The sequence below is a fragment of the Sapajus apella genome, unplaced genomic scaffold (assembly GCF_009761245.1).
Source record: "Sapajus apella isolate SASKATOON/1434 unplaced genomic scaffold, GSC_monkey_1.0 scaffold46, whole genome shotgun sequence".
NCBI classification, from domain to species: Eukaryota; Metazoa; Chordata; class Mammalia; order Primates; family Cebidae; genus Sapajus; species Sapajus apella.
In genome coordinates, this window is record NW_022436986.1 from 6,488,222 (window position 1) to 6,516,023 (window position 27,802).

The following is a 27,802-nucleotide window of genomic DNA, read 5'->3' on the forward strand; positions in this document are numbered from 1 at the left end:
TTTCAAGGGGAATGCTTCCAGTTTTTGCCCATTCAGTATGATATTGGCTGTTGGTTTGTCATAAATAGCTTTTATTATTTTGAGATACGTTCCATCGATACCTAGCTTATTGAGGGTTTTTAGCATAAAGGGCTGTTGAATTTTGTCAAAGGCCTTCTCTGCATCAATTGAGATAATCATGTGGTTTTTGTCTTTGGTTCTGTTTATGTGGTGAATTACGTTTATAGACTTGCGTATGTTGAACCAGCCTTGCATCCCCGGGATGAAGCCTACTTGATCATGGTGGATAAGCTTTTTGATGTGCTGTTGCAATCAGCTTGTCAGTATTTTATTGAAGATTTTTGCATCTATGTTCATCATGGATATTGGCCTGAAGTTTTCTTTTCTTGTTGAGTCTCTGCCTGGTTTTGGAATCAGGATGATGTTGGTCTCATAAAATGATTTGGGAAGAATTCCCTCTTTTTGTATTGTTTGGAATTGTTTCAGAAGAAATGGTACCAGCTCCTCTTTGTATGTCTGGTAGAATTCGGCTGTGAACCCATCTGGACCTGGGCTTTTTTTGGGTGGTAAGCTCTTAATTGGTGCCTCAACTTCAGACCTTGTTATGGGTCTGTTCAGGGTTTCGGCTTCTTCCTGGTTTAGGCTTGGGAAGAGGCAAGTGTCCAGGAATTTATCCATTTCTTCCAGGTTTACTAGTTTATGTGCATAGAGTTGTTTGTAATAATCTCTGATGATGTTTTGAATTTCTGTGGAATCTGTGGTGATATCCCCTTTATCGTTTTTTATTGCATCAATTTGGTTATTCTCTCTTTTTTATTAATCTGGCTAGTGGTCTGTCTATTTTGTTGATCTTTTCAAAAAACCAGCTCCTGGATTTATTGATTTTTTGAAGGGTTTTTTTGTGTCTCTATCTCCTTCAGTTCTGCTCTGATCTTAGCTATTTCTTGTCTTCTGCTAGACTTTGAGTTTTTTTGATCTTGCTCCTCTAGCTCTTTCAGTTTTGACAATAGGGTGTCAATTTTTGATCTCTCCTTGCTTCTCATGTGGGCACTTATTGCTATATATTTTCCTCTAGAGACTGCTTTAAATGTGTCCCAGAGATTTTGGTATGTTGTGTCTTCATTCTCGTTGGTTTCGAAGAACATCTGTATTTCTGCCTTCATTTCATTGTTTATCCAGTCAACATTCAAGAGCAAGTTGTTCAGTTTCCATGAAGCTGTGCGGTTCTGGGTTAGTTTTTGAATTCTGAGTTCTAACTTGATTGCACTGTGATCTGAGAGATTGTTTGTTACGATTTCCATTCTTTTGCATTTGCTGAGGAGTGATTTACTCCCAATTATGTGGTCAATTTTAGAGCAGGTGTGATGTGGTGCTGAGAAGAATGTATATTCTGTGGATTTGAGGTGGAGAGTTCTGTAAATGTCTATTAGGTTTGCTTGGTCCAGGTCTGAGTTCAAGTCCTGGATATCCTTGTTAATTTTCTGTCTGGTTGATCTGTCTAATATTGACAATGGGGTGTTAAAGTCTCCCACTATAATTGTGTGGGAGTCTAAGTCTCTTTGTAAGTCATTAAGAACTTGCTTTATGTATCTGGGTGCTCCTGTATTGGGTGCGTATATATTTAGGATCGTTAGCTCTTCTTGTTGCATTGATCCTTTTACCATTATGTAATGTCCCTCTTTGTCTCTTATGATCTTTGTTGCTTTAAAGTCTAATTTATCAGAGATGAGAATTGCAACTCCTGCTTTTTTTTGCTCTCCATTTGCTTGGTAAGTCTTCCTCCATCCCTTTATTTTGAGCCTTTGTGTATCCTTGCATGTGAGATGGGTTTCCTGGATACAGCACACCGATGGGTTTTGTCTTTTTATCCAATTTGCCAGTCTGTGTCTTTTGATTGGGGCATTTAGTCCATTTACATTTAGGGTTAATATTGTTATGTGTGAATTTGATACTGCCATTTTGGTGCTAGCTGGGTGTTTTGCCCTTTAGTTGAGCTGGTACTTGTTGTTCCTTTATTTGTGTAGAGCCTCTTTCAGGAGCTCTTGTAGAGCTGGCCTGGTGGTGACAAAATCTCTGAGTACTTGCATGTTCCCAAAGGATTTTATTTTTCCTTCACTTATGAAGCTTAGTTTGGCTGGATAGGAGATTCTGGGTTGAAAGTTCTTTTCAGGGCCGGGCACGGTGGCTCAAGCCTGTAATCCCAGCACTTTGGGAGGCCGAGGCGGGTGGATCACGAGGTCAAGAGATCGAGACCATCCTGGTCAACATGGTGAAACCCTGTCTCTACTAAAAATACAAAAAAAAATTAGCTGGGCATGGTGGCGCGTGCCTGTAATCCCAGCGACTCAGGAGGCTGAGGCAGGAGAATTGCCTGAACCCGGGAGGCAGATGTTGCGGTGAGCGGAGATCGCGCCATTGCACTCCAGCCTGGGTAACAAGAGCGAAACTCCGTCTCAAAAAAAAAAAAACAAAAACAAAAAAGAAATCAAATCTTTAGAGCCGGGCGCAGTGGCTCAAGCCTGTAATCCCAGCACTTTGGGAGGCCGAGGCGGGTGGATCATGAGGTCAAGAGATCGAGACCATCCTGGTCAACATGGTAAAACCCCGTCTCTACTAAAAATACAAAAAATTAGCTGGGCATGGTGGCACGTGCCTGTAATCCCAGCTACTCAGGAGGCTGAGGCAGGAGAATTGCCTGAACCCAGGAGGCGGAGGTTGCGGTGAGCCGAGATCGCGCCATTGTACTCCAGCCTGGGTAACAAGAGCGAAACTCCGTCTCAAAAAAAAAAAAGAAAGTTCTTTTCTTTAAGGATGTTGAATATTGGCCCCCATTCTCTTCTGGCTTGTAGGGTTTGTGCTGAGAGATCTGCTGTGAGTCTGATGGGCTTCCCTTTATGGGTAACCCGACCTTTCTTTCTGGCTGCCCTTAGTATTTTCTCCTTCATTTCGACCCTGGTGAATCTGACGATTATGTGCCTTGGGGTTGCTCTTCTTGACGAATATCTTTGTGGTGTTCTCTGTATTTCCTGGACTTGAATGTTTGCCTGCCTTGCTAGGTTGGGGAAGTTTTCCTGGATAATATCCTGAAGAGTATTTTCCAGCTTGGATTCATTCTCTTCGTCACATTCGGATACGCCTATCAAACGTAGATTAGGTCTTTTCACATAGTCCCACATTTCTTGGAGACTTTTCATTCCTTTTTACCCTTTTTTCTCCATTCTTGCCTTCCCGTTTTATTTCATTGAGTTGATCTTTGACCTCTGATATCCTTTCTTCTGCGTGGTCAATTCGGCTGTTGATACTTGTGCATGCTTCGCGAAGTTCTCGTGTTGTGTTTTTCAGCTCTATCAATTCACTTATATACCTTTCTATTTTGTCCATTCTCGTTAGCATTTCATCAAATCTTTTTTCAAGGTTCTTAGTTTCTTTGCATTTGGTTAGAACATGTTCTTTAAGTTCACAGAAGTTTCTTACTACCCACCTTCTGAAGTCTGATTCTGTCATTTCATCGTACTCGTTCTCCATCCAACCTTGTTCCCTTGCTGGTGAGGAGTTGTGATCCCTTTTAGGAGGAGAGGTGTTCTGGTTTTGGGTGTTTTCATCCTTTTTGCACTGGTTTCTTCCCATCTTTAAGGATTTATCCACCATGACAGAGTAGAGGTACTATTTCAAGTTACTTCTTCCTTTACCTCAATCCCTACCTTTAAATGTTGGCGTCATTAAATGTTTTTTAAATGCTTGCTTATAGACCAGGCACCATGGCCCACGCATGTAATTCCAGCACTTTGGGAGGCTGAAGTGGGCAGATCATATGATCAAGAGATTGAGACCTTCCTGCCCAACATGGTGAAACCCCGTCTCTACTAAAAAAAAAAAAAAAAATCACTGGACGTGGTGGCGCGTGCCTGTAGTCCCAGTTTCTCTGGGGGCTGAGGCAGGAGAATCACTTGACCTGGGAGGCGGAGGTTGTGGTGAACCAAGATCGTGCCACTGCACTCCAGCCTGGCAAGATCGTGCTGCACTTCAGCCTAGCAACAGAGCAAGACTCCGTCTCAAAAAAAAAAAAACTTGCTTATATACAAATGTGTTTATAAATATACTTACATGTTTATGCATCCATACCAATAATAGTAATAAAATTAGCTAACATTTATAAAGTTATATTTTATGTGCCAGCCACTGTATTGTTTGGCAACTCATTAACTTACTTAACAGTAAAATAATATGAAGAGTTTGAGGTATTAGTATTACCCTCATTTTGTAAGTAAGAAAATTGAGATGCAGAGAGGGTTAAGTAACTTGTCTAAGAAGTGGCAGAGCTGAGATTGAACCCAAGAAGTCTGATTTCAGAGTCCATCCTTTTAACTACTAAACTATGGGACCTCAATGTATGGGTAGATATTTTTTTACACACGTGCAGTTTAATATGTATGAATAAATAGGCATGAGAAAGATAAGAAAGAATTGATTAGGTCTGAACCTTGAACGATGATATGAGTGATTATCTAGATGGGATTTTTCTTAACATTTTTGTGCTATGGGCCCTTTTGGCAATCTGGTAAGCCTCTGGACACCTCAGGGGAAAAAAAATATATTTTTAAGAGCTGAAATGCAATATAGAGGATTACAGAGGAAACCAGTTTTATTGAAATATGAAATATTTTTAGAGACTTAGCAATATTCTGCCATAATTTTTTATGAACATATTAAATAGCAAGGTATATGGGCAGGTCTAACAGCTATGATAATTTTGAAATAGCAGTGAGTGAAAATGACATTGTAAGATACCTGCACAAATTATGTTATAAAAATATTTTGTAAAATCTCAAGTGCTCTCAAGATACAATATGTCTCATGTTACTATTCTCATTTCATATGTTAGGACACTGAGACTCAGAAGTTGAGAAATTTAGTTGCACAGTTAAAAACTGACAAAGTTGAGCCTCAAACCAAGTTATCTGATGACGAATCCTATGTTCTTTCCATGGTTCCCATGTTGTTGCTCTATAACAATAAGCAAATGTTTTTTAAGGACAGCAAAATGCCTTCCCAAGATTGTAACAGTATAACATATGTAAAGTAAAAAGTGGGTCCGGGCGCGGTGGCTCACACCTGTAATCCCAGCATTTTGGGAGGCCGAGGTGGGCGGATTGCCTGAGCGCAGAAGTTTGCAACCAGCCTGGGCAACACTGTGAAACCCTGTCTTTACTAAAGAAATACAAAAAAATTAGCCAGGCGTGGTGGTGTGCGCCCGTAGTCCCAGCTACTCGGGAGGCTGAGGCAAGAGAATTGCTTGAACCCGGGAGGCAGAGGTTGCAGTGAGCCGAGATCATGCCACTGCACTTCAGCCTGGGCGACCCAGCTAGACTCCGTCTAAAAAAAAAAAAAAAAAAAAAGAAGTGGGTGAAATCAGATGAAATAAATACATCTTGGATACCATGCAAATAGAACATTTTAGAACAAGCAAATAAGATGTAAGTAGAGACTGCTTTTGTTACTTGTATTGGACATTGCGTTGCTGAAGCTATTGTGCAGACTAGCACAACTCACTGCAAGTGACAGTCATTTCCTCTAACTGCTAGAGTTGGAACTCTAGTTTCTGCGCATACCAGCCCATTAACCATACAGACTCTTATGCTTCAACAAGCCCTAAAATAACTGAATGCAACAGAGCAGTGGCTTTCCAGTCATGCTTCCAGCTCAGCTTTCTGGACTGTGTTGAGACAGAGCACATGCAGAATGCCAGCCCCACTTGAGCAAGAACCAACTGGTCATGGACTAGAGGCCATCTCCACAGTTGCCAGAATAATTAACACAACACAGCACAGTAGCCAGCTGCTTTCTATATTAACTGTTCCTGATAGGAATCAAATTTAAATACGCTGTCATCCCGTGAATGTTAGTTACATCATAAGCTCTACATTTGTACAACATGTTGCAATTACCAAATATTTCCAAATAATACATTGTTTTATTGGATCATTGCTCAGTTACTGTCTTTCAACCAGGAAGCCCAGGACCTAATGGTACCCTCATTATTCAGAAACTAGGCATGAAGCCGCTGTGCCCCTAGAGCTACTCAAGATAGGACCTAAGTGAGGCTGAGTGCTACTTTTTCTAATCATTTTGGGGATATATAGTTTTTTTTTCTTTTGAGACAGAGTCTCACTCTGTCACCCAAGCTGGAGTGCAGTGGCGCGATATCGGCTCACTGAAACCTCCACCTCCCAGGTTCAAGTGATTCTCCTGCCTCAGCCTCCCTCCCAAGTAGGTGGGACTACAGGCATGTGCCACCACACTCAGGTAATTTTTGTATAATTGGTAGGGACAGGGTTTTGCCATGTTGGCCAGGCTGATCTCAAACTCCTGACTTCAGGTGATCCACCCACCTCAACCTCCCAAAGTGCTGGAATTATAGGCATGAGCCACCACACCCGGCCAGGGGATATATACTTTCAATTTCCTCAAGCAGACAAATTTTGCCTTATAGACACAACATATTGGATTGCGGTGACATAACCCAATAATGTCTTCTCTTCTGGGAAATACATATACCAGTTACATAGAAACAATTTATCTCAGGGAACAAAGAGAAGGCTTGAAGTTTCCCTGTATCTTACATAAGACTTAGGAAAAGGACAGTATTGGCCTAAAGTTCTATGTCCTAGAAGGTGAGTTACCTACTAACCCCATGATGCTGACTCTACTTCGGCCCTGAGGAGCCTAATCACTTAGAACAGGGGCGTTCAGCTTTTGGCTTCCCTGGGAATTGGAAAATCAGTTATCTTGGGCCACACATAAAATATAGTAACATTAACAATAGCTGATGAGCAAAAAAAAACCAAAAAAACTCAAAAACTCAAAATGGTTTAAGAAAATTTACAAATTTGTGTTGGGCAGCATTCAAAGCCTTCCTGGGTCACATGTGGCTCACAGGCCATGGGTTGGACAAGCTCGACTTAGGATTATCCCCGAATGTAAAATGACCTTTGTTATTCAGCAGTTACTCTTGTGACCTTAGTTCCTAATCTTCTCCCTTTCTAAAGCTTCCAAGGATGAGTGTCTCCCTAGGCAGAAAGGTTAAATTAATTACTGTTATGTTACTAATACTAGCTACTACTATCTTTGCTTAGCCTAACAAGATGCCAGTAGAGACTGCCCTTTAATCATGAAAGACAACTGGAGACTAGCCTTATTATGGCATATTCTCTGTAAGTATCATTTTGGCTCCAGAAGGACTCAAACCAACAAAAGGAATGTGCTCTTATACTATATTTTAGTTCTGTTAATGAGTTTGGGGTTCAATAAATCTTTATCTATAAATACAGTAATAGAATCTTTGGAATCTTCTAGATTAGATATTGGAGGCTCTAGTGGAAAGAATATACTGTTGTACCACACAGAACCTTGTGCATAGGGGCTTCTGTTATCAGATGTGTTGAATACAGTGCAAAATTTGCCTCTATCTTCAAAACAAAGGTACTGAAAAAGAATACCTGCCTTCTCTAGGTGTTATACACAACCTGAATACATCTATAAGGCTCTTTCAAATTTCCAGACCAATGACCTTTCTTGGTTTTTACCAGTATACATGGAAGCATAGATTAGCAAAGTAAATTGCTGAGAAGCTAGGAAGTCTTTCGGGGTCCCAGTATGTCCAAGATTAAAATATATGTTGAGGTATTTCAAACTAAAACAGTAGCTTATTTTCGTGCCCAAAACAACCCAGTCATTTATCTGGTGTCTTTTTTTTTTTTTTTTTTTTTTTTTTTTAGTTTTAATTGATGCATACTGATTGTATTTGTTTATGTGAGTAGAGTGCGATGTTACAATACATGTATACATTGTGTGATGATCAAATTATGGTATTTAGCATATGCATTATCTCAAACATTTATCATTTCTTTATAGTGAAAGCATTCAACATCCTAGCTATTTTTAAATACGCAATATGATATTATTAACTATAGTCACTCTACTGTGCAATAAAACACCAAAACTTATTTCTCATATCTAACTGTACCCATTGACATTTCCATTTTCCAAAGAAAACATTTTATTTTGTCAGTTCACTTCCTCCATTAGCACAGTTCAGGCCAAGATACCTTAGAAGTAACTGGCTTTCTTGTTCAACCCAGATGTAATTACCCTCAGCTAGTAAGAGATGAATACTTAATGATTATCTGTAACAAAAGTGGCAACCTTGTTTTCACTTACAGTGCATGACTGGAGCCATGGCATCTTTTGTAGTTATTGTTTTTAACTAAAATGTATTAAGGTATAATACAGTAAATTTCACCCTTGTTAGTATACAGTTATTTAATTTTGACAAATATATAATCATGTAATCACCATGACCATCAAGTTATAGAACAGTTCTATCATGCCCCAAAATGTTAGAACTGTGTCCTTTTATGGCCAGTTTCTCCCCTCCTTCCACATATTCCAGTCTGTGGTAACCACTGGTCTGTTTTCTGTCTCTATAGTTTTGACTTTTCTACAGTCCCATGCAAATGTGTCACATGATATATTTCTTTGAGACAGACTTTTTTTTTTTTTTTTTGAGACAGTCTCACCCTGTCTCCCAGGCTGGGAGTGCAGTGGTACAATCATGGCTCGCTGCAGCCTCAACCTCCCAGGCTCAAGTGATCCTCCCACCTCAGCCTCCTGAGCCTTTGTGTCTGTGTGTCTGTGTGTGTGTGTGTGTGTGTGTGTGTGTGTGTGTGTGTGTGTTTTCTAGAGATGTGGGTTTGCCATGTTGTCCAGGCTGGTGTCAAACTCCAGCCTTCAAGGGATCCTCCCCCTCAGTCTCCCAAAGTGCTAGGATTATGGGCGTGAGCCACTGTTTCTGGTGAAGTGGATTTCTTTCACTTGGCATAAGGTATTTGAGACTTTTCTGTGTTGTTGAGTCAATTAGTAGTTCGTTCCCTTTTTATTAGTGAGCTATATTCCATTGTATGGATGTACTACAGATTATTTTCTCATTTTCCAGTTGAAGGACAATTGGGATGTTTCAATGTTTAGCAATTATGAATAAAACTGCTGTAAATATTCACAGACAATTATTTAAATGAACTTAAGCTTTCATGCTTTTATTTCTCTTTAGTAAATGCTTAGGTGAAAAATTATTAGGCCATCATTATTTGACTACAGTTTTTATAGTAGCTATAACATTTTTGCATTTCTACCAACTATGTTCCGTATCCTTAATAGCATTTGGTATTGTAAGATTTGCTTTTGACTGTTTTCATTTTAGCCATTCTAATAATAGATGTATGATGGTATTGCATTATAGGTTAGGTTTACATTTCCCTATGTATAAATTATGTTGAGAATCTTTTCATATGCTTATTTAGTGAAATGTCTATTAAAACCTTTTAATTTCTTTTTTCTCTCTTTCCTTTTTTTTTTTTTTTTTTTTTTGAGACAGGGTTATACTCTGTCACCCAGACTGGATGGAGAGCAGTGGCACAATCTCGGCTCACTGCAACCTCCACCTCCCAGGTTTAAGTGATTCTCATGCCTCAGCCTCCCAAGTAGATGGGATTACAGGCAGGAGTCCAGCCACTGCACCTGGATAATTTTTGTATTTTTAGTAGAGATGAGGTTTTGCCATGTTGCCCAGGCTGGTCTCAAACTCCTGGGCTTAAGCGATCCACCTGCCTCTACCTCCCAAAGTGCTGTGATTACAGGTGTGAGCCATTGCATCCAGCCTTAGTTTCATTATCCATCTTTTTATTGTTCTATTGTAAGAATTTTTTTATTTATTCCAGAATAAAAGGACTTATCAGGGCCATGCACAGTGGCTCACACCTGTAATCCCAGCACTTCGAGAGGCCGAGGCAGGCGGATCATGAGGTCAAGAGATGGAAACCATGCTGGCCAACATGGTGAAACCCCGCCTCTACCAAAAATACAAAAATTAGTTGGCATGATGGCACATGCCTATAATCCTGCTATGTGGGAGGCTGAGGCAGGAGAATCGCATGAACCTGGGAGGTGGAGTTTGCAGTGAACTGAGATCCTGCCACTGCACTCCAGCCTGGTGACAGAGTGAGACTCCATCTCAAAAAAAAAGGCCTTATCAAATATGTGTTTTACAAATATTTACTCCCAATTTGTGGTTTTGTTAAAAAAAAATTCATGTGTTTTCAAGCACATTTTTTTATTTGGATGAAATCTTATTTATTAATTTTTATGGATTATTCTTTTGTATCATATCTAAGAAACCTTTGCCTAACACAAAATCACAAAGGTTTTCACCTTCAATTGCTTCTAAAATTTTTATATATATTCGCCTGCCTCAGCCTCCCGAGTAGCTGGGATTACAGCTGCCTGCCACCATGCCTAGCTAAATTTTGTATTTTTAATAGAGATGGGGTTTCACCATGTTGGCTAGGCTGGTCCAAACTCCTGGCCTCAAGTGAACTGCCCACCTTAGCCTCCTAAAGTGCTGAGATTACAGGCATGAGTCACCATGCCTGGCCTTTCCAGCACCATTTATTTAAAAGACATTGGTTTGCCTTTGTATCTTTGTCAGAGTCAATTAGCATATCTGTATACATCTATTTACATACTCCCAAATCTTTTTTGGTCTATGACTCTGTTTCTTTGCCACTACCACATTCTCTTCATTACTGTGGGTTTACAATATGCCTTCATATCATACAATGTAAATTCACCAACTTTGTTCTTTTTTTTTTTTTTTTTTTAATAATTTTTTTCCAAAAACTTATTCTTCTACTTCTTTTGCCTTTCTATCACAATTTTAAAGCTGCACATTCACTTCCACAAAGATTTCTCTGGGAAGTTTTTAAGAAATTATTCTTGGCCGGGCGCGGTGGCTCAAGCCTGTAATCCCAGCACTTTGGCAGGCCGAGGCAGGTGGATCACGAGGTCAAGAGATCGAGACCATCCTGGTCAACATGGTGAAACCCCATCTCTACTAAAAATACAAAAAATTAGCTGGGCGTGGTGGCGCGTGCCTGTAATCCCAGCTACTCAGGAGGCTGAGGCAGGAGAATTGCCTGAACCCAGGAGGCGGAGGTTGCGATGAGCCGAGATCGCGCCATTACACTCCAGCCTGGGTAACATGAGTGAAACTCTGTCTAAAAAAAAAAAAAAAAAAGAAATTATTCTTAGTGGTACTTTATAGTCAAGATTAACTATGAATTTAATTTTTTAATAAATATAGTACTATATTAGGTTTTTATTGCTGTGTAACAAATTGACACAAACTTAGCTTACAAATAACAAACATTTATTACTTTACAGTCTGTATGTCAGGAGTCTAGACACTGCTCAAGCTGAGGCTTTTGCTCATGGTATCACTAAACTGCAATCAAGGCGTCAGCGAGGGCTAAGGTCTCATCTGAGATTTAGGATTCTCTCCCCACTGCACATTGGCAAAATTCATTTTCTTTCTTTTTTTTGTTTAAGTTAATCAAATGTATCAACTTTATTGTTTCTCTATATGCATATTTATGTTACTGAAAATTGAAAAAATAGTGTGTTATTATGCAGTAGTCAAACTACTCAATGTTTTCATTCTTTCCCCACAAGTTACCTTGCTTCAAATTCTAGATGTTGGGTTTCATCTCACTGACTTACGCTTCTAAAACATGTGGGAGGCCTGTGTGGTGGCTCATGCCTATAATCCCAGCACTTTGGGAGGCCGAGGCAGGCAGATCACTTGAGCTCAAGAGTCCAAGACCAGCCTAGACAACATGACAAAACCCTGTCTCTGCAAAAAATGCAAAAATTAGCTGATGCAATGCATGCGCCTGTAGTCCTAGCTACTTGGGAGGCTAAGACAACAATTGCTTGAGCCCAGGAAGCGGAGTTTGCAATGAGCCGAGATCATGCCATTGCACTCCAGCCTGGGCAACGGAAGTGAAACCCTTTCTCAAAAAATTAATTAATTAATTAATTAATAAAAATAAAACATGGCAGAATACTTCAGACTTATTGGTGCTGCTTTGGGGTCAAACCAAAAAGTGGAGCTAAAGTATATTCAAGCTATTAAAATACATTCAAACTTACACAGATTCCTTATAAATTACTGCTATCAAGGTAGGAAGGAAAAGATACAAGAAGAAAAAGACATCACTCATCATAGGCTATCGAAATTATTGGTATACAGTCTATCTCAGACTGTATACCAATACAGTCTATCTCGTTTAAGCTGAGAAAATCTGTTGAGTAACAAGTATCTCAGTTTTACCATTCTTTCTTGCCATGCAGATGACAATGTCCTCACTCCTCTCTTCGTATAAGGAAGACCATCTCTGATGTCCTGGAAGGTCTTTGCTCTTCTATCTTGTTGTTGGGGTGAACCTTCTGGTAGAGGGTAAGGGAATTTGATATGTGGGTGGAGAATCAAGTTACCAAGATTCTTTATTAATGTTTTGGAGCAGAAGTTATGAGAGGCCTCTAAATCATCCTGGGAGTCTTTCTTTGGTGAGCATTTGTGAAGACTCTGGGATCAAGGTGCACATTTGTTGATGGATCAGTCAATAGTCTAGTCATAGCTCTAAGCTCCTCCTGGATCTTTGGTCCTGGCAGAATGTGATACTGAACTCTCAGATTGCTACAAGGTACCCTGGAAAGAACTATGTAGCCCAGAAAGAACCTGAAAGCCTTAACTCCAACCAATAGGGGTGAAGGAGCTGACTACAGGTTTTTCTTTTCTTTTTTTTTTTGGGGGGGGGGATACAATTTTAAAACTCATGGCAGTCTGCTTCTTCAAGGCCAGCAGGAAAGTATCTCTGCTACTTCAGATCTCTCCAGTTTCTTCCTCTGTCCCCGACACTCTTTTGAAAGGCTCGCCTGATTAGGTCAAAGCAACCCAAACTAATCTCTCTTATGATTAATTTTAAGTTAAAAGATTAAGGGACCTAATTACATCTGTAAAACCCTTCACATTTGCCACATAAGAAAATCTAATCATGGGAGTGATATCATAGTTCTACCCACAGTCAAGAGAAGGGGATCATACAGGGCATGTATATCAGGAGCTGGAAGTCTTAGATGCCATCTCAGAATTCTACCACAAGTACTGTTGAGAGTTCATCTGTATCTTAAGCGGACTTTGAAGGATTATGTCTTTCAAGGAATTTATCCATTTCACTCAAATTGTGAGTTTATGGCTTATGACATTCCCTTATTGCCTTTTAATATCTGCAGGCTTTGTAGTGATGACCCCTCTGCTATTCTTGATACTGGGAATTTGTGTCTCCTCTGTTTTTAATGATCAATCTGATTAGAGATTTATTAATTTTATTTTCCAAGAACCAACTTTTAGCTTCATTGATTTTCTCAATTTTTTTCTGACTTTAATGTAATTGCTCTCTGTTCTTATTTTTCTTATGTACTTCCTTCTGCTTGTTTTGGGTTAAATTTGCTCTTCTGTTTTAGTGTTCTACAGTAGAGGCATAGATAATTGATTTGAAACTATTCTTCTATTCTAATTAAAAGCATTCATTACTATATATTTCCTTCTAAGCTTCCTTCATGGGTGGTGCAAGAACCTTAAAATAATATATTTTTATTCATTTAATTATACTTTTTAATTTCCCTTGAGATTCTCTCTTTAACCCATGGATTATCTTAAATATTTCATTATTTCCTGTTATCATTCTGTCATTGATTTCTAGTTTAATTACATTGTCATCAAATAACACACTTTGTATGACTTCAGTTTTTAATCTGTTAATATTCATTTATGATGTAGTATATTGAGTATTTTGGTGAGGGTCCCATGGGTGTTTTGAAAGACTGTATTTCTGGCTGTCATTAGATGAAGTGTTCAATAAATATCAGTTGTATCCTGTTGCATTTTTTCAGTGTTCAGTTCTTCTGTGTCCTTGCTGATTTTCATTTTAGTGGTTCTAGCAATTATTGAAAGAAGAGTGTTGAAGTTACCAATTATAATTGTGTTTTCAAGTGTTTCTTTCTGTTCTATCAGTTTTTGCTGCCAGTATTGTGAAGCTCTGTGATTTAGTACATGTACATTTAGGAATTGTATATATTCTTGTTGAATTGACCCTTTTATTGTTATATAATATCTCTATTTGTTTCTGGTAATTGTCTTGTCTTTAAAGTTTACCTTACTAGATATTAATATACTTAACTCGAGCTTTCTTTTCATTAGTATTTGTTTATTATAGTTTTGCTCATTCTTTTACTTTTAACCACCTATGTTATTGTATTTTAAGTGAGTTTCTTATAAATAGCATATAATCGAGTCTTCTTTTTTATCTCAGCCTTTTTATTGGTGTGTTTATACCATTTACATTTAACGTAATTATGAATGTTAAGATTTAAGATTTCCAATTTATTGTGTTGAACACTGCATGTTCCTTCTGTTTTTTATTCCTGTCCTCCTTTCCATTTCTTGACTATTTTTAGTATGCCATTTTAATTTATATATAGTAGAGCTTTTTGTAATGCTTTATTAAGATATAATTCACATACCATACAATTCAAAATTTGAAGTGTACAATTGAGTGGTTTTGTATATTCAGTGTTGGACAAACATAACCATAATTGATGTTAGAACGATTTCATAACCCCACAAAGAAACCCTTCACCCTTTAGCTGTTACTCCTCAAATTTGTGCCCCACCCCCAGTCCTAGGCAACTATCATCTACTTTCTGTCTCTATAGATATGCCAGTGCCAGATATTTCACATAAATGTAATTATACAACATGTGGTATTTTTTGGCTGCCTTCTTTCACTTAGCATAATGTTTTCAAGGTTCATGATGCTGAGCATCTATTAGACCTTCATTCTTTGTGCTGAATAATATTTCACTGTAGAGATAAACAACATTTTGTTTAACCATTCATCAGCTGATGAACAACTTATGGACATTTGGATATTTGTGTATCAGTTTTGTGTGAACATATGTCTTCATTTCTCTTGGGTACATACTTGGGAGTGGAATTGCTGGGTCAAATGGTTACTCAATGTTTTATGGAACTGCCAGAATATTTTCCAAAGTGACTGCATCATTTCAGATTCCTACCAGTAGTACATGGGGTTTTGATTTCTCCATATTCTCATCAGTACTTGTTATTATATGTATTTTTTTATTATACCTATCCTAGTGTATGTGAAGTGATATCTTATATTGTGGTTTTTGTTCTGTCACGAAGGCTGGAGTACAGTGGTACGATCTCGACTCAATGCAACCTCTGCCTCCTGGGTTCAAGTGATTCTCATGCCTCAGCCTCCCAAGTAGCTGGTATTACAGGCATGCGCCACCACCACACCTGGCTAATTTTTGTATTATTAGTAGAAACAGGTTTTTGCCATGTTGACCAGGTCTGGAACTCCAGGCCTCAAGTGATCTACCTACCTTGGCCTCCCAAAATGTTGGGATTATAGGCCCATGCTGGGCCTATATTGTGTTTTTAAATAAATAGGCCCATGTTGGGCCTATATTGTGTTCTTAAATAAATCTCTTTGTATAGTTTGTTTTTGTTGGAGGTTTTTTGTTTGTTTCTGCATGTGTGCATGTGTGTGTGTGTGTGTGTGTGTGTGTGTGTGTGTGTGTATGATCTAGGTATTAGAATATATATATACTTATTTTATTACATTCTTTGTATTTTCCACTTTGGGTGCGATACAGAAGCCTTATCACTACTTAGGTCCCTTTACCCTTCTTTTTGATATAGTTATCTTAAAAATCACCTCTACATAAACTGAGAACCGCATTAGACAATGAGGCTATTTTTGCTCTCAATCATCAAAACATAATTCTAAAACCTAAAAAGGATAATCTGGGTGTGACTTGTAGTCCCAGCTACTCAGGAGTCTGAGTCAAGGAGAATTGCTTGAGACCAGGAGTTCAAGACTAGCCTGGACAGCCCAGTGAGACCCTCATTAAAATAAAAACAAAAAACTAAAGAGGATAAAAACAGTCTATTTTTTTTTTTTTTCAGTTATTTACATTCTGCTGCTCTTTTTCTTTCCTTTTTTTTTCTTCCAGATGAAGTCTAGTTCTAATGCCCAAGCTATCTTGGCTCACTGCAACCTCCGCCTCCCAGGTTCAAGCCATTCTCCTGCCTCAGCCTCCCCGGTAGTTGGGATTACAGGCATCCACCACCATGCCCAGCTAATTTTTGTATTTTTAGTAGAGACACGGTTTCACCATATTGGCCAGGCTAGTCTCAAACTCCTGAATTCGTGATCTGCCCGCCTCCCAAAGCGCTGGGATTATAAGCGTGAGCTACCGCACCTGACCTCTGCTGTTCCTTTTTCATTCCTGATGTTCTGTTTGTTTCATGAATGTTCATAGTTGATTGTTAGAGCATTTTTATAAGAGTTGATTTAAAATTCTTGTCATATAGTTCTAATACATCTGTGTCATCACAGTGTTGGTGCCTGTTGATTGTCTTTTCTTGTTTAAATTAATATTTTCCCAACTTTTGAGTTGTTTTGTAATTTGGGATTATATCTTTGACATTTTCTGTATTATGAGACTCTGGATCCTGTTTAAATATCTTATTTTAGTAAACTGACAAGCTGTTAAGATGCAGAATGAACATTCTCTTTTGATTTTGTGGTTCAAATTTCAAGTTAGTTTTCAGATATCTTGCAGGGCTTTTCTGGTTTGCCACACCTCTGGGCTACTCAGGCTCGCTTAGAACAAAGGCAGTAATCTAATTATAGTTTAATTCTTAGATCTTTTGCTATCTTGATTCTGACCAGTTTCACACATGAGCTGCTCAAAAGCATCCTGACATTATGCCAATTTAAAGAATTACTTCCTCCAATTTCATCCTCTTCGTAATCCTCTTCTACTCTCTAGTTTGAAAGGGGTAAAATACTACCTTGTTGCTATCCTTTGCCTAATTCAAGTCATGATAGTTTGACAGGGCTCCTCCCAACAGTTTCTGTAATGCCTAGTGAGGAAAAGAGGTACAGTTTCTTTTGTTGTATGTGTTTTGAGTAGAGCATAGCCAAATGGTTCACTCAGCAGACCTACCTGCCTCTCAGTCTTTTTACTAGAGAGAGTAGGCTTCTCAAGAAATTTGGCAACTGTGCGCCTTGGTGTTTCTGGACTTTAGCCTACTCTAGCCCCTAATTTACTATAGATTGGAGGCAAAAACAAACAAGCAAACAAACAAAAAACTCTTCAGGGAACTTACCACCAGGTTGTCTCTCAAGTTCCAAAGTTCCTAGTCAAGGTTGCCTTCCCTTCTCCACCTGTCATTTATTTTGTCTTTTGCCCCGGAGATTTCAGTTGTAATTAGCAGGAGGATGACAATATTATGTACTTGTTCTATCTTGTCATCTTGTCTAGAAAGGAAAATCAGCTGTGATTTGTTTTGTTTTGTTTTTGAGATGGAGTTTTGTTCTTGTCCAGGCTGGAGTACAATGGTATGATCTTGGTTCACTGCAACCTCTGCCTCCCAGGTTCAAGAGATTCTCTTGCCTCCGTCTCCCAAGTAGCTGGGTTTATAGGTGCCCACCACCATATCCGGCTAATTTTTGAATTTTTAGTAGAGATGGGATTTCATCGTGTTGGTCAGGCTTGTGTCGAACTCCTGACTTCAGGTGATCTGCCCACCTCAACCTCCCAAAGTGCTGGGATTACAGGCATGAGCAACCACACCCAGCCTGTGATTCATTTTTATGTCATTCATAAAACATACTACATGCCTAGTGTACAATTGGCACTAATTAAATATTTGTTTTAAAAGACAAGAGTGAGGGAGGGAGGAACATAAGTAGCTCTGAATCTCAAAATGTTAGTTCAGCATAAGATGATTGAGTTATCAGTCAGTTTGACTTCTAATTCCACCTACTTTCAGTGTGAACATAGACTGGCTACTTCTTTGAGCCTCAGTTTCCTACAATATGACAATGGTAATATCTACTTCATAGGACAAGTAAAAATGAGATGATATATTTAATACATTTAGCACAATACTTGATAATAAACAGTAAATATTCCTACTTATATTAGTAATAACAATTATCAAATATTATCTGTTTCTTATCCTCATAGGAAACTCTGCTCTTAAAGACAAAGAAGATCAATTTGGGAGAACACCACTTATGTATTGCGTGTTGGCTGACAGATTGGATTGTGCAGACGCTCTTCTGAAGGCAGGAGCAGATGTGAATAAAACTGATCATAGCCAGAGAACAGCCCTCCATCTTGCAGCTCAGAAGGTGAGAAGTAAAATTTTCTTGAAGAATGAATGTTTTATGTGATGGCTGCTAGTTGATTAGGGGAACTATGCAATGGAAAGATAATAAAGAAATCTTAGCTAGGCGTAGTGGCTCACACCTGTAATCTCAACACTTTGGGAGTCTAAGCTGGGTGGATCACGAGGTCAGGAGTTCAAGACCAGCCTGGCCAAGATGGTGAAACCTTGTCTCTACAAAAATTAGCAAGCCGTGGTGCCAGGCACCTATAATCCTAGCTATTCAGAAGGCTGAGGTAGAGAATTGCTTGAACCCAGGAGGCGGAGGTTGCAGTGAGCCGAGATTGCACCATTGTACTCCAGCCTGGGTGACAGAGCAAGACCCCCTCTCAAAAAAAAAAAAAAAAAAAAAAAAAAAAAAAAATCTCAAATGCATGACTCTTAGGTTTTATATATTTTCTCTAAAAGATGTCTTTAAGCTGCAGAGAGTAAAGGCACAGATAACCTTCAGCAGCTGCATTTCAGGTTCCTTGAACAGTAGAATTTATTCTGTGATCTAAAGTTTATTGGAAAAAAAGATCAAATTTATATATACAATGTGATCAAACTATGTTACCAATCTATATATAGGGAAAAATAAAGACCAAAAAGAAATGCACAAAGATATTAATAGTGGTTGGGTTCAAATTTGGGGAATATATATGTATTTTTTTTTTTTACTTTTCACTGTTTAAAATTTTTTTCTTAATGAGTATTACTTTTACTAAAAAAGCTGAAATCCCAGCCTGGGCAACATAGCGAGACCCCCATCTCTACAAAAAATAAAAAAATTAGCTGCAGTCCCAGCTACTTGTGGGGTTCGGGTGGGAGGATCACTTGAACCTATGAGCTTGAGGCTGCAGTAAACCAAGTTTACATCACTGTACTTCCATCCTGGGTGACAGAGCAAGACCCTGTCTCTAAATAATTAAATAAATAAAAATCAAATCAATAAAATTTTAAAAGTTGAAATGTCTCTTGAAATATGTAACATTAAGTGGCATAAAATAAATTTATTTTCTGAATGTATTTTCAACTTTTTAAAATCTAAAGCTATGTTGCCAATGTCAATGATTTTTCATTTTTAAAGGTATTATTAAGAGCTCAGATTTTTAAGATTGAACATATCAAACACATAAAACAGGAAGCTTCTACATTTATTTAAAGACTTATTCACCTAAAAACTATTTTTTCTCCATAAAATTTTGCTCCAAAAAATAGATTTCCAATGCCTGATATTTTTCTTTTTGTTATTTCAAATTTCTGTATTTTTTGAATAAAAAGCAATGAAAATGAGTTAGATCCAGCAGGAACTATTAGCGTTATTTTCTATTTAAAAAATGTGAACCAGATGTAGCTAATTAATTAAGGGATTAGAAAAATACCTCTCACTAGTCGAATGCATAAAAAGAGGCTGACATTAAGATATACTACTGAATATGCTAGTTATATGCTCTTCTCAGTTGAGTCTGTCAGGTTATTTCGAAAGTTACTTCTCTTGAATTTGGTTTTTATTATAGTAGTAATTAAAAAAAAAAACTCCCTCATTTTCAATCTCAGTTTTAACTACTGCTCGGGTGTTTATATTATAACCTTTCACCTAGGCTTGTCAGCTGATGAAATTATTCACTCAGGAAGGGTAATTCCATTTAACTTGTTATCGTAAAAAAGCAAACAGTTCAGATTGGGAATAGCCCCAAAATTAATACTTTGATACCCTTTAGCTTTTTCATTATGATTGATTTAGGTGTAAAACTCAGCTTCAAAAATGTAGAGTGAAGGAACCTAGCTTAACATCGAGTAGATTATGTGGAGAAAGTGAGGATTTCAGTTGATGATTCAACATTATAATATTTTTGTAGAAGTATTATGTGATCAAGGTAATTGAGAGAAGGGGAATGTACAACCAGACATGTTAGCTGTAAATCTTTTCATCAGATAACATGCATTGTTTTCTTTTGTTTTTTTGTTTCTACTTTGATTTTTTAAATTACAAGTTTTTCATAGTATCAAAGAATAAATCGAACTATGATTTATATGGCAGTATTTACATAGTTGATTTCATAACAGAGCTCATGTTCTTTCAAGTATCTGATAATTAGGCATTTCCTCCCTTTCTCTGTGTTGCTGTTTGTTTTTACATGCTTGCCAAAAGCAGTAATGATCACACTAACACTAGAATTCCCAGAAAAGTTTAGTAATAATTCTTTAGTATTTTCCTCCGTCCAATTAAATCTGGGTATTATGTTAATTCATTTGTGCTTTATAAAAAGCACCAGCATTAAGAAATCAAAGATAGTATACAATAGTCAGGAATAAGATAGTAAATGATCTATGAATAATTTTCAAAGAATAGTTGGAGATAATATGTTCCAGGTCTGTGATAGCTTTTGCCTCCAAACAGACACAAGCACAAATTCTCTTCAGAAAAAAATGTCTTTACCTTAAACTTCCAGGATTTCCCCATATTACATAAACCAAACGTGAACTCACAATGAAAGATCACCAAACACATAAGGGATCAGTCTACTATGAATGAGAGAATGAGAGTCAGCAGAAACAACAAACAGATTTAGTCTATGAAAAACATCAGGGATTGGCTTCATTAGAGGCACCATATAAAATAACCACTGATGAACTGTTTGAAGATATTAAAGAAGAAATTAGCCAAGGACAGTGGCTCACACCTGTAATTTCAGTACTTTAGAAAGCCCAGGCAGGAGGTTCTCTTGAGGCCAGGAGTTCAAGACCAGCCAGGGCAACATAGACTCCATTTATTTAAAAAAAAAAATAAAATTACAACTACACACCTATAGTCCTAGCTCCTCGAGAGACTAAGGCAGAAGGGCTGCTTGAGCCCTGGAGTTTGAGACCAGCCTGGACAACAAAAGCAAGATCCTGTCTCAAAAAATCTGTATTTTATTTAATATTATAAATAATTAAAAGAAGGAATCCAGCCAGACACAGTGGCTCACACTTGTAATCCTAGAACTTTGGGAGGCCAAGGCAGGTGGATCACTTGAGGCTGGGGGTTCAAGACCAGCCTGGGCAACATGACAAAACCCTGTCTCTACTAAACAAACACAACACACACACACACACACACACACACACACACACACACACAAATTAGTTGATCATAGTAATGAGCACGTGTACTCCTAGCTACTTAGGAGGCTGAGGTGGGAGGATCACTTGAGCCTGGGAATTCTGCAGTGAGGAGAGATCACACCACTGCACTTCAGCCTGGGGGACTGGAGTGAGACCCTGCCTCAAAAAAATTTTTTTAAAAATTTTTAAACAAGGAATTAGAAAAATGAGAAACCAACAAAACTAGGCATCAGTTCATAACTAGGTATCAGTTCTGACCAGGATGGCTTATTTTAAAACTTGCCTGCCAAAAAAGTTTATAAAAACTGAATAAAATACTATATATACTGTTTGAAGGCATTGAGAAGAGTCAGCACAGGTAGGATCTAAGGGACTACAATCATTCAGAGAAGAGAAACACATGAAGTGAGCACCACATTCATCCTGGCCTTTTCCTTTTTGACATTTTCCAAATTGGAACGCAAAAGGATACAGCTCCAACAGGAAGCAGCAAGTCTTACTGGGCTGAAGAAATTGAGGCAGAGTTTTGAGATAGTGGCTGGAACTTGAAGATCAAAATCCTGGAGAGGAGAAAATTGCAGAGAAGGAATGCAAGAATCTGGATACAAATTCCTTACAAGTTTTTAGCAGATTCCTAAACTGTGCTTGTATAGGGAGTTACGCTAAGAAACCCAGTAGTAAATAACAGCTGGGAGACTAGAGAGCTGAGTAAAGATGGTTTTAAAATATCATATGTTTTCTTTTATATTTAAATCTCTTAATACGTAACAAATTGATTTTTGTGTAGGGATCCATTCTCATTTTAAAACATATGGATAACTAATTTTCCACCACAGCCTAGCTCATTAATTTTTGACTATTTAGTATCTGCTCTGTGTCAGTTCCAGGCTTTTGTACTATGAACTCCCTATTCATTTTTTTTAAATGAGGAATCCTGAATACTAGGGAGCCATTCGAGAAATTCTAAAATAAAAGTTACACAATCAGTGTATTTTAGGAGGACTAATATGGCAACTAAAGCTACTTTGGAAGAGAAAGAGTGGAGATACATAGAATGCTATTAAAGTTCAGGCCAATAGAGAGGAGTTGGGTTCAAGAGATATATTATGGAGGTAAAAATGTTCATTCAACAAGCATTTGTTGAATATCTAATATGTAGTTATGATTATACAACTAGAGAGAATATGAAAAAAAATGAAGCACATATGTTAGCTTGTAGATAGGTGCTCTCAGTACCCATCCCTATTAAACTTCGTTTCCCTTTGTTTAGTGAATCTTCTGATATATTGAATATCAAATATCCTTTCTTAGTATTGTCTGTCCCACTTAGTTCTGGTATCCATGAATACAGAAGTGTGCTATTTATGTAATCATGAACACTCATGTATATGTGTATGCATTCATTCATTCAACATGTGTTAAAACTATTATATAACAGGTATCGTGTTAGGCCTTGGAACACAAAGGTAAACAACATGATTCCTGCTCTTAAGTTGCTTACAATGATCATAGATAAAGATATTAAATCATAATTAAAGCTGATTGATCTACCTTATAATACATAAGTGTTATATAAAATATCTGTAGCCATAATATATAGTCATTGTTATTACTGACCTAAGAAGACCAAACATTCTCATACGTTATTTATTATGTGTTTAGTTTTTGCGTGTGTGTGATAGTGAACTATATTATTGTGTTATCTTTTATTGGGTTCATTTGAGGGAAAAGCTCATTCTCCTATAGCATTTTGCTCACATCTCTATTAGGGCCACATTACCTTATGCTGTAATTATTGCTTACTTGTCTCTTATCTACTAGACTGGAGCTCCAGGTAAGAACCTTTTTTCTTTGTTTTTGAATCTCTCCGAATCTAGTAGGGTCTGACGTGTCTTGGTTGAATGAACTTTATTTTACTTATACATTACTAATACAAATGTCATTACTAATACAAATGTGAGACTTTTTGGAAACATTTATCTACTTTCAAAATATATGTACGTGTGGAAAAACTTATTGAACTCTGCTACTTGGCTTAGTTATTTTGACACATGTTCACTTCTCTGGAAACAAATTATTGTTAGTCCAAGAAACTGGAGAAATGGTACCTGTGAGAATAAAATTAATCTCAATATATTGAACATCTGCATCTAATTTGTTTTTCATTTAGAACCATCAGTTTAATCCAAGAAAGCAATCAGTCATACCTTTTCTAGACTTCTCACAAAAGATATCTAATTGTTAGAAATGTTGTGCTCCATGGAGGCTAATGTTTCCCTGACTTCTACAGATAGATTTGTTAATAAGGATAAAAAAAGCTTTAGAAATATTCCTAAATGTTAATAGTTATACATTTTTAATCTTCCAGGAGGTTATTCATTTGACTTCAAGAAGAGTAAGACTACCCACTTTGAAAAATCATATCATTTTAAACACAAAAATTAACCTTTGGGTTGTAGCTGCATTGTGCTTTTTTAAAATTAATAAACAATAGATAATTTTCTGTTCATCTATGAAAATTGAATACTAATTTTCAGTTTTCAAGATATGCTGTTTCCATATTAATGATTTACAAAAAGGAAAAAGATAGAATACCTCTGAAACTTTTCAGGAACACTTATAGCAGGTAACATTGTTAGGTTTTCTTATTTTGTACTTGCACACACAAATGCAACAAACAATCCATGCCCCAGTTCCCTTCAACTCTGTATTCCCTCTCAGTATATATATAGCTCTACCCACCACAGTTTACCAGAGATTTTGTTTATTTAGATCTCACCCCCAGTAAAACTATTTGAGGGCAGAGACCGTGTTTGATTTTATAGTTACAATCCTATCATAGTTTCTTCCACTTAATAAAGACAGTAATTTGTTTTAAGGAATACATTAATGAATGAATAAATTAATCAGTAAATGTGAATATCAAATAGGCATGGCCTTCAAAACTGTTGAGGTTTTGTATTTATTCCTTTTCATTATCCACTCCCCCACTTACAATTTTGCAATCAGGATTTTTAAAGATTTTCTGTGAGCTTAATTTCTCAATAAATAACACTCTTGTATGCCTCAATTTCTTCATCTATAAAATGAAATAATACATCGTATCTTCTATGTAGGGATAATGAGTCTGTAGATATAAAGCATTCTATTTGTCGGAGTAATTTATTCTCAAGGACTACATCATCAATATTATTGCTATTAGTCCCACAACAATATAGGTAGAAACATCAAAGTACTCTTTAGGGATCAGTAGATGTCAGAGATAGAAAGGCTCTTTAGGATCTTGTCCAATTTGTCCTTGAATGAGGAAACTGAACTCTACTCCTTTCTTGTCTCTTCCCTTTATAAATTACTGTGCTCATCATTCTCTTTGCCTTTGCATATGCCTGGAATGTTGTTTTTGGTTTTTAGTTATTTTAAGTATAGAGATAAGACTGGAGAACAGGGTAGGGCATGGTGGCTCAGGGCTGTAATCTCAGCACTTTGGGAGGCCAAGGCAGGTGGATTACGAGCTCAGGAGTTTGAGAACAGCCTGGCCAACATGGTGAAACCCGGTCTCCTGAAAATACAAAAATTAGCTGGACATGATGGAGCACACCTGTAATCCCAGCTACTCGGGAGGCTGAGGCAGGAGAATCGCTTGAACCTGGGTGACAGAAGTTGCAGTAAGCCAATATTGTGCCACTGCACTCCAGCTCCTGGGCAAAAGAGTGAGACTCCATCTATCTGAATATTCTTGACAATCAGTTATAAAATATGAAAGCTGGAAGGGCCCATGGAAATTATTCTTGTTTTACAGATGGGAAAACAAAGAGTTCTAGGTTTTCTTTTGATTAGAGGGAGATGTTTTGGCCCTAAAGTAGAGGGGCCTGGATAGGAAAGGAAACCTTAGGGATATAGGGGACCACTGCTGCTCCTCTCACATCTCACCAGAACCTAACACCCTTGGTTTCATTAAACCCCTAAACTCCGACTTCAGGAACAGAGGAGGTGAGAAAGCTAATGTTTAATGATAACTTGTTTTTTTGCTACATAACAAGGACCTTGTTATTTTCCAGTGCTCTGCAGAGTAAATACAGCATAATGAAAAAAACGGCATCTGAATTTATAAGATCTACATTCCAGTCATAATTCAAAGACATTTGGTACTCACTATATTGTAACCTTGATGCCTCTAATCCCAGCACTTTGGGAGGCTGAGGTGGATGTATCATTTGAGGTCACGAGTTCATGACCAGCCTGGCCAACATGATGAAACCCTGCCTCTACTAAAAATACAAAAATGAGCTGGGCATGGTGACACATGCCTGTAATCCTAGCCACTTGGGAGGCTGAGGCACAAGAGTCACTTGAACCCAGGAGGTGGAGATTGCAGTGAGCTGAGATCACCCCACTGCACTCCAGTCTGGGTAACAAAGTGAGACTCTGTCTCAAAAATAAATAAATAAATAAAAATAGTAAAAAAATAAAAATATACATATACATAGGTACATACATATATATGTATGTAACTCCTTATACATTTAACCTTCAGAGTGATATCTTGTTTTATTCTTTAATTGAAGATCAAACACCGCATGTTTTCACTCATAGGCGGGTGTTGAACAATGAGAACACATGGACACAGGGAGGGGAGCACTACACACTGGGGTCAGTTGGGGGGAAATCGGGGAGGGACAGTGCGGGGTGGGGAACTGGGGAGAGATCGCAAGGGGAGAGTTGCCAGATGTAGGTGATGGGGAGGAAGGCAGCAAATCACACTGCCACGTGTGTACCTATGCAACAATCTTGCATGTTCTTCACATGTACCCCAAAACCTAAAATGCAATAAAATAAATAAATGGGAAAAAAAAAAGAAAACATTACATTTGAGTTAAAGAAAGATTATCATATACTTCAACGATTAATGTTCCTGTACCCAGCTCCTACCCTTCCTGGATCTGTCATTTGCTCAAACAAATCTGTCTTATTTAAATGAAAAGAGATGTATATAGGCTTAGATCCTAGGTAGATTTTTTTTTATTATACTTTAATTTCTGGGGTACATGTGCAGGTCGTGCAGGATTGCTACATAGGTATACATATGCCATGGCAGTTTGCCACACCCATCCTCTCATCACCTACATTAGGTATTTCACCTAATGTTATCCCTCCCCAATTCCTCCACCCCCTACTGTTCTTCCCGTAGACGCCCCCACACCTCAACAGGCCCCAGGGTGTGATGTTCCCTCCCTGTGTCCATGTGTTCTCATTGTTCAACTCCCACTTATGAGTGAGAACATGTGGTGTTTGGCTCTTCTGTCAGTTTGTTGAGAATCATGGTTTCTAGATTCATCCATGTCCCTGCAAAGGACATGAACTCATCCTTTTTTGTGGCTGCGTAGTATTCCACAGTGTATATGTGCCACATTTTCCCTGTCCAGTCTATCATTGCTGGGCATTCAGATTGGTTCCAAGTTTTTATTATTGTAAACAGTGCTGCAGTGAACATATGTGTGCATGTGCCTTTACAATAGAATGATTTATCATCCTTTGGGTATATACCCAGTAATGGGATTGCTGGGTCAAATGGTATATCTATTTCTAGATCCTTGAGAAATCACCACACTGTCTTCCATAATGGTTGAACTAATTTATACTCCCACCACCGGTGTAAAAACATTCCTATTTCTCCACTTCCTCTCCAGCATCTGTTGTCTCTAGATTTTTTAATGATCACCATTCTAACTGGCATCAGATAGTATCTCAATGTGGTTTTGATTTGCATTTCTCTAATGACCAGTGATGATGAGCATTTTTTCATATGTTTGTTGGCTGCATAAATGTCGTCTTTTGAAAAGTGTCTGTTCATATCCTTCACCCCTTTTTGTTGAGGCTGTTTTTTTCTTTTCTTGTAAATTTCCTTTAGTTATTTGTAGATTCTGGATATTAGCCCTTTGTCAGATGGGTAGATTGCAAACATTTTTTCCCATTCTGCTGGTTGCCAGTTTACTCTAAGGATTGTTTCTTTTTCTGTACAGAAGCACTGGAGTTTAATTAGGTCCCATTTGTCTATTTTGGCTTTTGTTGCCATTGCCTTTGGTGTTTTAGTCACGAAGTCCTTGCTTATGCCTGTGTCCTGAAAGGTATGGTCTAGGTTTTCTTTTAGGGTTTTTATGGTGTTAGGTCTTATATTTAAATCTTTAATTCATCTGGAGTTAATTTTATTGTAAGGTGTAAGGAAGGGGTCCAGTTTCAGCTTTCTGCATATGGCTAGCCGGTTTTCCCAACACCATTTATTAAACATGGAATCCTTTCCCCATTGCTTGTTTTTGTCAGGTTTGTCAAAGATCAGATGGTTATAGATGTGTGATGTTACTGCCGAGGCCTCTGTTCTGTTCCATTGGTCTGTATCTCTGTTCTGATACCAGTACCGTGGTATTTTGATTACTGTAGCCTTGTAGTATAGTCTGAAGTCAGGTAGTGTGATGCCTCCAGCCTTGTTCTTTT

General features: G+C 37.9%; 1 protein-coding gene across 5 annotated transcripts in view; it reads left to right on the forward strand.

The window, feature by feature from the left end:
• INVS (inversin) overlaps positions 1–27,802 on the forward strand; it is a 186,922-nt gene that overhangs the window by 12,739 nt on the left and 146,381 nt on the right. For all 5 annotated transcript variants that reach the window (XM_032240194.1, XM_032240189.1, XM_032240193.1 and 2 more), the window contains exon 3: positions 18,022–18,188. Coding sequence is in view for 4 of the 5 variants with exons in the window: in XM_032240189.1 (XP_032096080.1) it covers positions 18,022–18,188 (167 nt within the window). In the remaining variant the exon portion in view is untranslated. The remainder of the gene's footprint in view (positions 1–18,021; positions 18,189–27,802) is intronic.